The following is a 15,946-nucleotide window of genomic DNA, read 5'->3' on the forward strand; positions in this document are numbered from 1 at the left end:
GAACAGTCGAAGACCACCCTAAGTTTATCTGGTTTCCTAGGATGGTACACCCCATGATGTGGGATGTACCAAATTGTCTCTCCCGCCTGTGCCGGGGGGGCTGGTTCTGCAACACCTTTGCTGATGGTTTCCTCCATGAATGCTGTGTAATGGTCATGGTACTGCCTGTTGGACCTTAACTTCCTCTTGAGGTGTTGCAAACGAGCTTCAGCCAGTCGCTTGTTGTTTGGCAGCATGGGTGGAGAGCTGCCCTTGAAAGGAAGTGGCATCTCATAGTGTCCATCCTTCCTTTTTGTGATCGTGCTGCCGAGGAGTTTTACAAAATGAACATCATCTTGAGAAACATATTTATCTTGATAGTTTCTTTCACTGAAATCCATTTCTAGGACATTTAACACATCATTGACCGGAGGCAATGGCATTTCCTTTACTGCCACTCTGTGCGCAAAGCTCTGATGTTCCTTTCTATCAAGATATGGATTTGATGATCCTATGATGCTCCAGCCAAGCACGGTTCTTTGAGCGAATGGATGGTTTTCTGACCCTACAATGACTTCTAGAGGGGCCAGTGCTGATGGGCAATCATAGCCAATCAGCAATCCCACTTCACAGTCTTGAAGTGGCTGCAGCTTGTTTGCCAATTGCCTCAGATGTGGCCACTGAAGTGCGGTGTCCTTTGTAGGAATGTGAGACTTATCGACTGGGATGAAATCCCTTGTGTATGCCTGGCGTAGCTGAACATGCGACTCACTATGGAGCCCACGAACTTGCAATCCACAAGCCACTTTACTAGCTATGACTGTGTCTACTGCTGTCATTGTACTGAGCTTTAATTGCACAGGCTGAGTCTTCACGTCTAGTGCAGAGACCAGATCTCCCAAGATGAAAGTTGAATCGCTCTGTGTGTCGAGCAGAGCATATGTGAGAATCTCACTGTGGGGGTCTTCTGCCAATGACACAAAAACTGGAACAATGCTAGACGTAGCTGAGGAGTATCTTGTCAATGTGTGTGACATGACATTGCGGACTTCCTTTGTCTCATTTCCTGCAGATGGTGAGTCACTGTTTAACATTTCACTGGCTCCCTCAATTCTCTCTATGTGCAAGCAAGTTGGATGATTTCGACCACATTTAGTGCATGTGTGCCTTCTTTTGCATTCTTTACTAGTGTGACCCTTTCTTAAACAGCCGAAGCAAAGACGGTTTTCACGAATGAAAGCTCTCTTTTCATCAGGAAGCCTTGTGGCAAAGGTTGGGCACTTTGCGACACCGTGTGTTTCATCGTTGCAGACGAAGCATGGTGGTCTTGGCTTTGAAATTAAGGTCCCTGGTTTACCTGCAGAGTGCTTAGCTTGAGCACTGGTGCTGAGTGCCTTGGTTCTCTTAGGAAGCCTTTCGTCTGTTACTTTAGTGGTTAATAAGAAGGGAGAAGCAATGGGGTTGCAGGCTATTCTAGCTTCCCTTTGTAGAAATCTGGTGAAATGAGCAAATGGTGGATACTCTTGACATCTGTCTAGTTCATCCACAACAACGCGACCCCATCTGCGTACCAGCCATTCGGGCAGTTTTTTGAGAAGTTTATGATTTTCTTCGCAATCATTTAGAATTGCCAGCCCTTTAACATGAGGGATGGCCTCGGTGCAACTTTGAAGGAAATCTGAAAACTCTCTGAGGGCTACTGGGTCATTGGGAGCTATTTTTGGCCATTTCATCAGTTTATCCCTGAAAGCCTTTTGGACGACAAATGAACTTCCATACCTCTCCTGAAGAATCTCCCAGGCACCCTGATATGCATCTTCTGAGTTTCGATAGAAGAATCCTTCAACCGCTTTCCGTGCCTCACCTGCAAGATAACTTTTCAAGTACAACATTTTTTCACAGGCGGGGAGGGGTTTGTGGCCAATCAATGCCATGAAGGATATTTTCCAGTCTATAAACTTTAAAGGGTTACCAGTGAACACTGTGGGTTCAGGTGCAGGCAGACGGTTGGAGACAAACAAGCTTGCAAGCTCCTGTGTTAAGCTGACCTCCTGTTGCTTTTGCAAAATCTCAGGTGGTGCACACTGAGGTCGAAATGATTCAGCCTGTGGATTCAATGGATTCTGAGATTCAATGATTTGGCTATCAAGTTGTGATTTGTCATCTGGTTCATACTTAAGGCTTTCCAATCCGTCGTAGTTGTTGTAAGCTCTCACTCTGGCTGCTGCTACTTTTACCTCATTTTCTGCCTGTAGCTGTTGCAGTTTAGTTCTCTCTTCCTCTAGCTTTGCTGTCATTTCTGCAATCATTTGTGCTTCCTTGATTTTCCACTCATGCTCTAGGCTACTCAACTTGGCTTGCTGTTCATGTATTCGTTGCATTGCCTTCGCCTGTTCTAGTTTAGCTGCAAGGTCAGCTTCGGCATCCACACGTTTGCTAGAAGTCGTAGAGGTGGCTCTGGAGTATGAATCTGAGCCCTTTGAATGCTCTGAAATAACTGTTTCTGTTTCAGTTTTCCCAAAAACAGATCCATACTCCTCCTTACTTAATATCATCCTTACACGCTCCTTCTCGAGCCTGTCATTAAAAATCTTATCTATATCTTCTAGTCGTTTACTAATGAGATCACAAATTTCTGTTGTTAGGGCAACACATGCATCCATTTTCTTGACAACATCTGGAGTAGAAGTATGATTACGTCGGATAGGCTCATACAGTTCATGCACTAATGCTTCTTTAGCCTTAATGTCTGTTTGTGTTCTAACAAGGTCTTCGTTTGAGCAGAAACCTTTCAGCTTTGTTCTAACTCCTCTTGCTAACTCCTTCCAGGACTCATATGCCTTGCTAAATGACCTTTCATTTTTCTTGGCTTCCTGTTCATGCATCTCCTGCCCCTTTTCTGTTAGTCTTCGCTCTCTGGAGCTGGACCTGGCCTGTTGTGCCTCTGTAGATTTGTCTATTTCTTCAACGGGGGACAACATTATTATTAATTTTATTTTTTGGCTTGTTGCACCTGCCCTTTTAAGTGTATATATCTGAACTTAAATGGGTTGAGTGGTGGTTTCAGACTTATTAACACTCAACTTAGATATTTACACCTTTAACCTCACAGACTGGCAACGAAACCCAAATAATTTAACACATAATAATACTAATGATGCCCTCAAATCAGACAATTTGCCACTTAAGTTTTTACAGAAGTACAACTGATAGCATAAAGCCCAGATTCAGTCTTAGACATTCTGATGCAAGAAATGTGGGATATTCAGCATCACAAGTTTACATGCTACTGTGTTAAATACAGAAGAGGTCTTTCTTTCTTGCATTACTTTAGACTGCCATGTTGAAGATCATTTGCTCACACAGCTTACAAGATGCAGATGTGCATGACATTGTATTTATAATGTCCATATTTTGAGTCCTTTACTGATCCAGCAGTCTCTGGGTGATGCGATACATTCCTTTACTCACAGTTCGACGAAAGAATAAGACGAGTGTAGATGGCTGCAAAGCAGCGATGAGTTTTCACTGTAGCAGCCCTTGGCATCAAGAACGACAGAAGAGTCTCTAACGGGTGCAGCCATTTATTTCCTCACCACATCCGGCTCATTCTCTGGACATTGAGCACCGTGAAAACTATAAAATAAGAAAAAATTGATAACCGTACAGTCCTTTTGAACTATAACAATGAGTAATAACAACAATGAGCTTAAGTGAATTCAGGTAAGTTCAAACAAGTAATTCTGAGATATACAGTCACAGATTAAATAAAACAAAAAGGGTTACTTCAAACAGCATCAAGGAGTTATACAGTTCAGTTAAATAAAATATAGCAACAGATCACCTCTTATCACATACCTCAGTCCGCTTGCCAAGGGTGCAAACTCCGGTAAACACTTAACACTTTGGCCCGTTTCTCATGGGGTGCTGCTAGCTTGCATGACACACATGTCTAGCTAAAAAATAGCACATAAGTAAGTAACGTAAGTAAAGAATAAAAGGTTTTCAGATAGCTCACAATACAAACGCAGCAACATACCTTACATTAGAAACACACTTATCATACTTATCAAAGTATTATCGTAACTTACATGGACTTTGTACAATTTATTCCTGCCGCGATAGACCGCTCCATACATGTTACGGGGCATGCCTCTGAGCACATCTGTCCTTAGTGCGACTGCGCATATAGTTCCGACAACCCCCGCAAGGATGACTTATGGTACAGATCAGCGGTTCATTACACCCACATTGAAATGGTCATGCCTGAGCCAAGCTCTTCGCTCAAACAGCACAGGAAAGAAGTGATCGTCGACCACTTGGTTATTAACGGGAGTTCGAATCCCCGCGGGAACCACCCGGGCTAACTGGACGTCGCCAGGCCTGACCGCGCGTCCACGATCAGGAGTCGTTGCCACACGCTGAACACTGCACTCCTAGGAGTCCAACCCCAGTCCTAGATCAATTTAAATACATTTAGAAGCACCACTGTGGACTGTAATCGCCAGTTTATTTATCTGATGCTCGGGTCCAACCCTATAATCAATTTGGGAATTAAATCCCTTATTCGAATGTCCTAATCTAATCTCTTTTCTTGGCTGACGAAACACAATTGACACGCCCCTAACACATCAACTTTAAGCACACGTTACATCAACTTTAAAATTCACCCCAGCATTAACAACAATAAGTTTTCATCAAATATTCCCCAGACTTTACTTTGTATTTATCACAAATTACCCAAAATCACCATGGACATGTCACCCGAAATCTACTTAACAGATTTTATAATTTACTTTAATTTCACCACTACTGAGCCAATTTAATGGTGAAGATCATCAGCTCGGCGAACAGATAATTTAGAATTCATCCAATGTGCACAATTCACTTTTTTCTTTGAACAGGCTGTGCCTACCTTTAAATCTTTTTAGATCGGTCTTCTGTTCGCCTCATATCAGATCCCACCTTAAGCCAAATTTGTTCTCTCAGCCGCAAAAGAATCCGGGTCACTGGCACCAATTATTAAATTCCGTTCTTTTGAATTCTTTTGGCGACAGAGAAAGACTTCAGACTCAGAGTGGTCAAAGCTCAAAAAATTATCTTTATTTTTACATTTCCGGAAACGGAGAACTGCAGCCACGAGCACGTACCCCAGTTCTAAAAGCATTGCCAGGCAAAATACGCATACATAGTTCTGCTATAGGTCACACACAGACACACACAGTTTCCATCAAAACAACTCCTTCTGGTCTGACTAATGTGTGTGTGTTACTTAGTTCCGCTTTTTCTGTCTGGTTTCCTGTATTTTATTAATATGCCTCTGCAGCTCTGCACTAAACTTCCTGTTTCTTAACTTCCCCTTACTAAAGCCTCTGTTGCTAGGCAACCTGTGACCCTCTGACCTAGTTTTTTCTCACATCTGGGCTTGGTTTATAAAGGCCTCTCTTATTAAAATACATAAAACAATCTAATCAGAAAATAAGCACTAATATATATTTATCTTGTAACATTGTTTAAGTTAATGAACAATTGTGTTGAAAACTGAGATCAATCAAGATAATTATAATTATGGTTTTTGCTGTAATTAAACAGTCATGCGGAAATGTGGCAACCACAGAACTTTAGAGGCTTTTGGTCAATTATGTGTCGACTGTTTCATTAGTCTCATACACAAATTGTTCTCAGTGTCTATGAGACTGATGAAATATACATGTGTGCTGAAAGAGACTGTGCTGGTCTGACCCCCTCAACCGAGGTATTGTGGGTAATGAAAGAGCAGATAGGTTGGCTAAAGCAGCTGTTAAAAAAGTAGACATAGATGTGCAGATACCATTGTTGAAATCTGAGGGAAAAGAATAGTTTGGACACAAAGTAAGAATTTCTGGAGAATGGCATGGAACAAAAGGGAGACATGGGGTACAAAACACAATAGAAGTTAAGAGGAGTAGTGGGTTAAATAGGCAGCAGGAGAATACAAACAGGTCATTGCTTTCTAAATGGTTCTCTTTTTATGATGGGGAAACATCCGACTGGGTTATGTGATGGTGTAATGCTATGGAGACGGTTGAACGTGGTTATTAGTTGCAGGAAGTATAGAAGTCAAAGGAGAGTGTTGAGGGTGGGAACTGGTGGTGAAATGAAACTTACGTTTGAAAAAGTGGTTAATCAGTTAAGTCATGATGAGGTGAAAGGAGTGGTTTTTCATTTTTGAGAAATACTGATGTCATCAAGAGGATCTGAGGATCTGGAAGAGAAGTAAGAGTAAAAGCCAGGAGATGGCAGTAGTGCAACATCTTTGGATGCAAGCTGCTGTTAAAATGACAGAAGAAGAACTTCTCTTGCTCATTCCTCAGCTCGTGTGAGTGAAGCTGAGTGTAAAGAGGCTCCTGCTGTTAGAGAAACAGCTAACGTGTGCAGTTTACTTTGTGTGCACTCAAATGGAGTCAAGTCTATTACCGCCACCTGTGGTCAAGTGCCATAGCCTACAGCCAGATTAACTTTTGACACACATCTGAGCCACGTTTGAATTCCTGTTTCATGCACAATACATTTTTAACTTTTAATTTTTTCTGTTTTTGTGTCTTGCAAATAAACCTTTAAACTGATTGAAATGATGTTATGTATTTATTTTTGGCCTATAGCTACGGTGGCCCTGAGGGGCCAAATGGACTGCAACTTAAGAAAACACCAGCAATAAAAAAAAAAGTGAGTGGATTGAAGAAAGTGAGGGACTCAGATGTGTCAGTTGGTTTGTCTTTGTTTTTGAGTGTGGAGGAGAGTTAGATTGGGTTGGTTTTAAAGCTAAGTTAAGAATGTTCTGAATTTCAATTCAATTTTATTTATATATTTATAACAGTCGCCTCAAGGCGCTTTATATTGTACAGTTTAATTTCCAAAACTTGCATATGATCTTCAGTTTGCAGCTGAACTATCACATAGCAGCTGGAGCAGTCTCAAATGGAGGCCAGTCCACTGCTGCCACCTGTGGCCAAGTGCCATAGCCTACTACTAGATGAACTTGTGACACACATCTGCAGTAGAGGCTGAGTGGCTGCTCTTACACCTGGAGCATCCAAATCGACCCACAAACACGTTGAAAGATGCAATGCCATCAATGTGGATTGTCAAGACTGAGAGACCTCTTCCCTCTGACCCCTCCCCAAACCCTCAAACCCTCCTACCCACCTCGACATACAAACTCTGTGTGGCTTCACGTGTTCTATTGATGTTTACATGATTGAAATAACTTGAACACAAACACAAACAAACAAAGAGGAAGACCGCACCGGAAGGAAAAAACTACAAGTCCCAGCATCCTCTGTGTTTAGGGAGCGGCAGTGAAAGCCTCCGTTCAGAGCAGCAGGAGGAGGAAGGTGGAGCTGAGGTAGGTGAGTGTTAACATGAATATGTTTCTTCTTATGACATAAAATAATTCCACGCTGTTCGTGTCTGTGGGTGAAATGTGAGGCCGGTCGGCTCCTCTGAGCTGGTTTCCTGTAAGTAGAGAGGAAGTGAGTTTAGCTGAGCCTCCGTTTAGTGTGAGAGAGCAGGAGGAGAGTGAGAGCTGTGCTGAGGCAGGGTGAGTGTTAACACCGCTCTGACATTACTGTGTCTCTGTGGCGGGAACAACAGGCTCCGTCAGTGGAGGCAAAAATAATCAGACTTTGGTTTTTCAAAGGAAACAACTTTATGTCCAAAGTTCCCGCACGCTCATTGGATAACGACTTGTCAATCTCGAGCTATTAGCCAATGAGCATGCGGATTCACAGAAAGACCCGCCTTTATCACGGGACTTTTTAAAAACTACAATGGCGACAGAAACTCCGTGAGTGGAGTTCAGGGTGACGTTATGAAACTGTGACGTTTGAGCCACTTCCTGTTCTCAGTCCCAGCGTCCTGATCACCGAGGTTTCTGTTGCTCTGATATCTGATATTGATTATATTGGTAAACAGGCTGTAGCATAAACATCAGGTCTGTTCTGAAAACTGGCTTTATTTTTTCAAAGTAAGGGAATATCTGTGGTCTGATACCGCGGGCTCATGGGCTAAGGACTTGGATTGACAAGTCAAGCGCAGATGATTGTGTTGTTTCTTATAAAGGCTTGTGTGTGTGTGCCTTCCTGTGTGTGTCCTTGTGTCAGTGGAACTGAATCAGTGTGTTAGAGAAAGTGCTCCTCTGCTGTGCCGTCATCGTGTGGATGCTTCTTTTAAAGTTGGAACTCATGTTTTTATGATCTGCTTCATTTCATTGAACCTTTATTTCTAACCATGAAGTCCCTTTGAGGTTACAGCCTCCTGGTTAGGTTTAGGCTGTTATTGTGCTTCAGCCTGAAATATGAGGAGTAAGGAGTGGGGCTGGTTAGCCCTCATGACCCTCACCATAGCACATACGTCACAGGACAGTGTTTACCACAGAAACTCCATGAAATGATCAATGAGAACTTTAGAAACCCGTCAGTGTGATGCTTCCAGTACGAGAGCACCTCTGATAGTGTGTGTTTGCCTCTCAGACTAACTCCACCCTGACATCAAGAAGATGGAGGAAGAGGATGGAGCAGGATCTACAGCATCCAGCTGTGTGTCTGTGAGGAGTGACCGGTCCAAAGGAACACCTCCAGTGTTCAGTAATGAACCTGCAGCAACAATGTAAGAGAGCTGCTGACTCATTTATTCAGTGTAAATAATGATTTTTGATGCAATGGGAGAAGAAAAATGTCAAAAGCAGTTTTAAAAATAAGGATTAAAATATTACAAACTATATTTTTGAGTTTCCTGATGTAGTACAAAAATATATGAACATAACTGTATATAGGACAGATATTTTATGGTTCTTTTAGGCAGCAACAAAAAACAAAAAGACTATTTTTAAGCTGTCTGAGGTAGTGAGTCAACATGTCACACTGGGTCAAAGGTCAGGGAGTAAAGGTGTGTTTTAACCCTTTAAAGCTGGTCGGAGTGGGCACGCTCCGTTTTGCGTAACTATTTTTAAATCCCGGTAGCACTTCAACCACGTAAACTAGTGCAATAAGGTTTTTTTGCATATGAAACCGGAGGAGTTGTACTTACATCTTATGCCATCAGCTTGCCCTCGGTCACAGTTTCCTTCCACATATAGCTTTGCAAAAACTGCATAAAAAGCACTTGCAGCAACAAAAACATATTATTCCAGAAACACGCTTTGTCGATCCGATCAGCTTTTTGTAAAACTTCAGCGCAAACTATTGCATGTCTGCCATGACCTGCCCGAAACCGGAAGTGACGTTATTTTGGGGAAGTGTAGGGTTTTTTTTTTTGTTTTTTTTGTTTTTTTTACCATCAGGGCCTCATGAGCCTATACTGGTGTTTTTAAAAGTTCTTTTTGACTTTATGACTTTCTGTGTCGTTTCTGGGATGCTTAGGACTCATATTGCACTGCTGGAAATATTTTATTTTGATGCATATGCTGGGTTTTTTTTGCAAATTTACATTATAATATTTCTTTTTCATTTTTCCTGCAGTATATAAAAATTGGTGTATTTAAAAAATAAAACTATGAAGACACTTAAAATAAATTTCCTGTGGTGGGAAACTATTTTGTGCAACCTTTTTGTATTTACAGGGAGGGACAAGCCTCTTAAATTTCTCTAACTAGAAATATATATTTAAAAAACTAAAACGATTTTCAGGTTTTTTTGTAGTTTATTTCACTTTTTTGCAATTTGTGTAATTACTATGCACTTAATGCATACATATTATTAACATTTGGGCTATAATGGTTGTATTGATGTATATCAACTTGAAATGCTCCCAAAAATGGCACCACAGCATGTAAAAATATAATATAAGCTCTGGCGAACTTGGTTCTATGGTAGGTCTTAAAGAGTTAAAGGAGGTTTAAAAGCAGCGAGTGAAGGAGCCTGTCGAGGTAAATCGTTCCATAACTGATCAAATTCAGTTGGTGAACCTCTGTGTGAAATCAAGCATCTGGTTCACAGAGAGGATAACCCTCAAATGGGCTGTACAACATTATATAGTGAGACAAAAACAGAGATTATCGTAGCCATCGCTCTCTCGCATGGACGTGGCAGTCTTGCTGTCTGCTGCGAATCCTCCCCGTACCTCCGTGACCTCGTCTGGTATCTGCTCCCTCCTCTGTAAGAGACAGTAAAGGAAAACACGTCTCTGCCTAGTCTTGAAAATCTAATCTTATCATCCATTGTTCTTCTAGGGCCTCTTCTTCTCGTGGCCTCAGCTAACTGCTAATATTTAAATGGCTAACATTAACATGTGTGCCAGCCAGGTTAACATTTATGATGAACTATGATTAATTAACTGATGTTAAAACTGGAGCTTTACTGACCTCTGAAATTCCTCCTAAAGTGTTATGCAGTGTTGTGACAGTCAGCTGCTTCAGCTGCTGCTGGGATGGGCTGTGGCAAAGAGAACAGAGAAAATCAAACTCAGAGTTTTTCTCTGAATTAAAAGCAAGGAAACAACAATATATTCTACATGGTGAAAATGATGGTTTATGGTGTTTGGGTCTGTTTTTCTGTATTTATGCAGATAAAGTGTAAACTCAGATTAATTATACCATCAAATTTTAAAGGAAAATATCAGGATGAGTGTCTGTGAGCTGAGAAGGACGTGAAGCGAGCAGTTTATCCCAGAGCTGAAGCTGCTCTGTGTGCAGAGATGAGCTCAGATTCCTGCTGTGATTGATCAACAGTCACAGAAATGTAGACTTGTAGTTATTACTGCAGTATGGTCACAGCAGATACTCATAAACATGTATTATGAGGATGGATGATCAAGTTTCTCACTCTCTCCTTTAAATCTCAGTTTTTTTCTTCTTCACAGTTTATCTGTTAATTTATTAATGACTAACACTGAAAGAGTTTCTGTTATATTTCCCCTTGAACATCACCTTATTAGGGCGGCATTAGGAAATAGCCCCCCTCCAAAGAATGAATAAATGAATGATGATAATAATAAAAGGATTAAAAAGCAGAGCTCAGAGTGGTAGAATGGTCAAACATGGATCCACGGGTGGTTCAACTGCGTTTGGTGACGTGACTAAAGCAAATCTTTCAAATAATCCCACCATCAACGGGATGTTGTCTCCTTTACTACGGTTACTTTACTTGGTCACCGTGTGAATTTCTTTGAAATGAACCAAATTCTTTGATTTGTTGGTTGTTGCATATTTAACCTCTACAGTCAGGAAAGGAGGAGATGAGGCCTCAACAATGTTGGGTTGTAGCTGTGGTTCAGGTTAGAGTGAGTGTCCATGGAATAAATGTAAGTCAGTGAACTGGAAACATGACTGTGTTCAAACTTTTTTTCCTTTTTATAATGAGTCTAAACAAAGGTGTACAGAAGTATCTCCACTTTGACTTTTCTGTGTCACCATCAGAGCTTCTGCACAGTGTGGAGAAAGATCCAGAAGCAGAGCTGGACTGCAGACAGCCAGTCAGAGCAGCTGTGTACAAAGTAAGACTAAACATCTGTGTGCTGATGGACTCATTTCTGAAAACTGGACTTGTTGTGTTGTTCAGACATTGAAGAGTTTTCTTTCTCTTTAGTCTCATTGTTTTTCTTTCTTTCAGCAGATGTTGGTCTGCAGGAGGTTTTAGATGAACATAAGATCAGTCTGAGGAGGAGATGTGAATGTGTGACTGAAGGAAGTGATGAAACAGGAAGTAGAACCCTCCTCAACAGGATCTACACTGAGCTCTACATCACAGAGGGACAGAGTGAAGAGGTTCATACCCAACATGAGGTGAGGCAGCTGGAGACAGCTTCCAAGATGGACGCCCTCCATGATGCTCCAATCAGGTGCCAGGACATCTTTAAAGCCTTACCTGACCAACAGAGACCCATCAGAGTGGTTCTGACCAACGGCGTGGCTGGTGTTGGAAAAACCTTCTCAGTGCAGAAGTTCACTCTGGACTGGGCAGAAGGCTTGGAGAACCAACATGTCAGTGTGGTGGTTCTGCTTTTATTCAGGGAGCTGAACCTGATCAGAGATGAGCAGTACAGTCTTCTGGAGCTGCTCCATGTTTTCCATCCAACATTACAGAAGGTCACAGCAGAGAAGCTGGCTGTCTCTCAGCTTTTGTTCATCTTTGACGGCCTGGATGAAAGCAGACTTTCATTGGATTTCACCAACAGGAAGCTGCTGTCTGATGTCACACAGAAGTCATCAGTCAGCCAGCTGCTGACAAACCTCATCCAGGGGAATCTGCTTCCCTCGGCTCTCATCTGGATAACTTCCCAACCTGCAGCCGCCAATCAGATCCCTCCTACATGTGTTGACAGGCTAACAGAAGTACGAGGCTTCACTGACGCCCAGAAGGAGGAGTACTTCAGGAGGAGATTCAGTGATGAAGAGCTGTCCAGCAGAATCATCTCCCACATGAAGACATCCAGGAGCCTCCACATCATGTGTAGTATCCCAGTCTTCTGCTGGATCACTGCTACAGTTCTGGGGCACATGTTGGCTACAGAGCAGATAGGAGAGCTGCCCAAGACCCTGACTGACATGTACTCACACTTCCTTCTGGTTCAGACAAAGAGGAAGAAGAACAAGTACCATGAGGGACATGAGACGAGTCCACAGGAGCTGACGATGGCTGACAGGGAAGTTCTTCTGAAGCTGGGGAGGCTGGCGTTTGAACATCGGGAGAAAGGAAACATCATGTTCTACCAAGAAGACCTGGAGCAGTGTGGTCTGGATGTGACAGAGGCCTCGGTGTACTCGGGAGTTTGTACAGAGATCTTCAAAAGAGAGTGTGTGATCTTCCAGAAACCAGTCTACTGCTTTGTTCATCTGAGCATCCAGGAGTTTCTGGCTGCTGTCTACATGTTCCACTGTCACACCAACAGGAAGACAAAGGTGGTGGAGGACTTCCTGGGATACTTTTGTAATGATTATGACTTTTTTGACTATTATGATGATACTAACTTGCTTCTAGATCAGTTTCCCCACATTAAACCATCTCTGGGTGAATCTTCTGTGGATGGGTTTCTAAGGAGAGCCATGGAGAAATCCCTCCAGAGTAAAAATGGCCACCTGGACCTGTTTGTTCGCTTCCTTCATGGCCTCTGTCTGGAGTCCAACCAGAGACTCTTAGTAGGTCTGCTGGGTCAGACAGAGATCAGTCCAGGAACCATCCAGAGAGTCATCAACAACCTGAAGAAGATGAACAGTGATAAAATCTCTCCTGACAGAAGCATCAACATCTTCCACTGTCTGATGGAGATGAACGACCTCTCAGTACATCAGGAGATCCACGAGTTCCTGAAGTCAGAGAACAGATCAGAGAAGAAACTCTCTGAGATCCAGTGCTCAGCTCTGGCCTTTATGCTGCAGATGTCAGAGGAGGTTCTGGATGTGTTGGACCTGCAGGAGTACAACACATCAGAGCGGGGACGACAGAGACTGATTCCAGCTGTGAGGAACTGCAGAAAGGCTGGGTGAGTCCAGATGTGATCATTAACATCATTGATCAGTGTAGGTTAGTAGTTCAATTTTAAAAATGAAATCAGATTGTAACCACAAAGTGTTTGTGTTTGTACGCTGCAACCTTCCACACTATTCCTTTATTGTACAGACTCAGCAGCAGCTGAGGATCCCAAATCCAAGAGTGGAGAACAGATTTGAAGTGTGTCACATCCATGCAGTCACAGCTGTTTCCACCATGTTTCCACTGATATTAATCCTGTTCAATGACACGTTTCATATCAGTGAATATGTTCTTTAGGACGTCCACTGACATGTTTAAGTGTCCTGCTGGAAATCACTCAAATCATCCATGAAATCCATGAAAAATCCTTTTAGTGTTTCTAACTTCACCCTCTGTCCTCTCTCTCTCTCCATCCTCCTCACTGCTTCTTTCACTGATAATCACACAAACATCGTATTCAGCTACAAAATAACACAATAATATCATCTGATGATCATTATTAGAAGAGCGGGATCCTTGCTGTCTCCATCCTCTCTCTCCTTTCTCTCCCTCTCTGTCTTTGTACTGTCACTCAGGTCCAATGGAAACAGTGACATTTACAAACCAATCAAAGACAAACTGATCCATGTCAGGTTATAACAATATTCAAAGTGAATATAGGCTGCTGCTGGACGCAGACAGGTAACATCATTTTGACTTGCTGTCACCTGGATCTGGACTCATAAACACTGAAGCCCAGAACAGGAATACAAATCATTTTCTGCCAACTAGCGACACACCAGCAGATAATGGCTCAGAAAGCTAAAATGAGCCAATCATTTCTGTGTTTAGTTCCCCTGAAATCAGATGTGATATCAGCAGCTCTGAGTTCATTCATCATTATTGTCCAGTGATGAGATTTCTGCTCCGTTTGGTAACAGTCAGCAGGTTTTTCCTGCGTGTGGACGTGAACAGTCGTACCTGACAGCAGGTAGCAAACAGAGATCATCTTTCCAGCTGGAACTCTTCACTGAGCTGAACTCATTCAAAATGTTCTGGAGTCAGATTCAAAACAGGAAACAGTCCAAATGTGTGTCTTCACTCTGACTCAGGATCAGATCTCAGTGACAGACTGTGGACATTATGGAAGCCTAAATGTGACACCATCTTCCTCCTTCATCTGCAGATTAAAGCCAAACAAAGATTCTCATTAAAAGTCTGCAGGTCTGAGAGAGACTCAATCGTTGTGTCATGTCAAACACAGTAAGAGGAGCTGAAGCACAGATGTGAAGAGCAGATTCATCAGATTATGACCTCACTCTGTTTTGTCTTCATATACATTCAGTCTGTGTTTATAATGCAGATTTTCTGCTTTTATAATAACACATTTTATATTTTCTATCATCACAGACTGATTCAGTGTCGACTCTCAGAGTCTCACTGTGAAGTTGTGGCCTCAGCTCTGAAGTCCAACCCCTCCCATCTTACAGAGCTGGACATGAGTCTGAACAAGCTGCAGGATTCATCAGTCAATCTTCTGTGTGCTGAACTGGAGAGTCTAAACTGTCGACTGGAGACTCTGAGGTGAGTTCACTGACTGCGGCTGTTGTTGTTTTTCTATATTTCAGGTCTTTGATTGATGTTTGAAACTTTCTTTAGTTCCTAAATGTTCAGGATGTGTCTGAAGACAAATGTGAAGAAGTTTGAATGCTTTCAGAAATGTTGTGTCTTTCCAAACAACTGAACAACAGTTTTTCATTTTGGCTCCAAACAGAAGTGACAGACTTGAGCAGGGTTCATTTAAAGGCTGACAGAAGTGGAGTGGTGACGGGGAGATGTTTGACAGGACAGTGTTTCAGCCTCCACAGGTTCATGTTGTGCTCCATCAGTCAGTGAAGATGAAGTCAGTGCTGATGAGGCTGTAGAGTGTGTGAGGGATGTGAATGAGGATTATGATAGCAGATGAAAACAGGCTGCAGAGACTTTGAGCCATACAAGGTACACAGTGTGTGTACAGAACAGCTGAAATCATTATGGAGGCCTCACTGGAATATGGAAGCATCACAGTACAGCTTCAGTGAAGCATTAAAGTCTCTGATATGAAATGAGAAATGAAGCAGCCACAGCTTTTTCATGAGTGGAAATCCACGGTGACTGTGAGCTGCTGCTACAGCCTCCAGATTAGCCAGCAGCTCATCCTGCTCAACATTTCCTCACCAACTTTAATGGAAGTGTGATGTTTTCAGCTGGAGTGATGGTCAGGGTGGCCTCCCTCTCCTCTTCTTCTTCTTCTCTTCTTCTTTCATTTGTAAAGCCATTTCTGCTGCTTTCATTCATTTGGAAGTCCTGTAGCTGACTTTGGGAGAGACTAAAAGCCTCGGCAGCAGAGGGGAGAAAGGCTGTAACACCACCACTTTACTCTGTTCTACCTGTCACATCATTTTATCAGAAAACAAATATGCTCATGTTTTTACTATGTTTGTCTTGAAGATGTAAGAAGATCACATGGTGCTTTTTATTATTGTGTTGGTCTGTTTCCTGTC

At 42.4% G+C, this 15,946-nt stretch overlaps 1 protein-coding gene across 5 annotated transcripts in view; it reads left to right on the forward strand.

Moving 5' to 3' along the window:
* Nucleotides 1-15,946, forward strand: part of LOC148105734 (protein NLRC3-like) — a 167,328-nt gene that overhangs the window by 138,686 nt on the left and 12,696 nt on the right. For 2 of the 5 annotated variants that reach the window (XM_087837808.1, XM_087837812.1), the window contains exons 1-5: nucleotides 7,314-7,367; nucleotides 8,490-8,625; nucleotides 11,372-11,448; nucleotides 11,565-13,434; nucleotides 14,814-14,987. In XM_087837808.1, the coding sequence (XP_087693934.1) occupies nucleotides 8,516-8,625; nucleotides 11,372-11,448; nucleotides 11,565-13,434; nucleotides 14,814-14,987 (2,231 nt within the window). In that variant the 5' untranslated portion in view covers nucleotides 7,314-7,367; nucleotides 8,490-8,515. Of the gene's footprint in view, nucleotides 1-7,313; nucleotides 7,368-8,489; nucleotides 8,626-11,371; nucleotides 11,449-11,564; nucleotides 13,435-14,813; nucleotides 14,988-15,946 lie in introns of those variants that run through there. The other 3 variants (XM_087837811.1, XM_087837809.1, XM_087837810.1) reach the window with 3 other exon arrangements.

The sequence above is a fragment of the Neolamprologus brichardi genome, chromosome 3, assembly GCF_056152115.1.
Source record: "Neolamprologus brichardi isolate AB-2024 chromosome 3, ASM5615211v1, whole genome shotgun sequence".
NCBI classification, from domain to species: Eukaryota; Metazoa; Chordata; class Actinopteri; order Cichliformes; family Cichlidae; genus Neolamprologus; species Neolamprologus brichardi.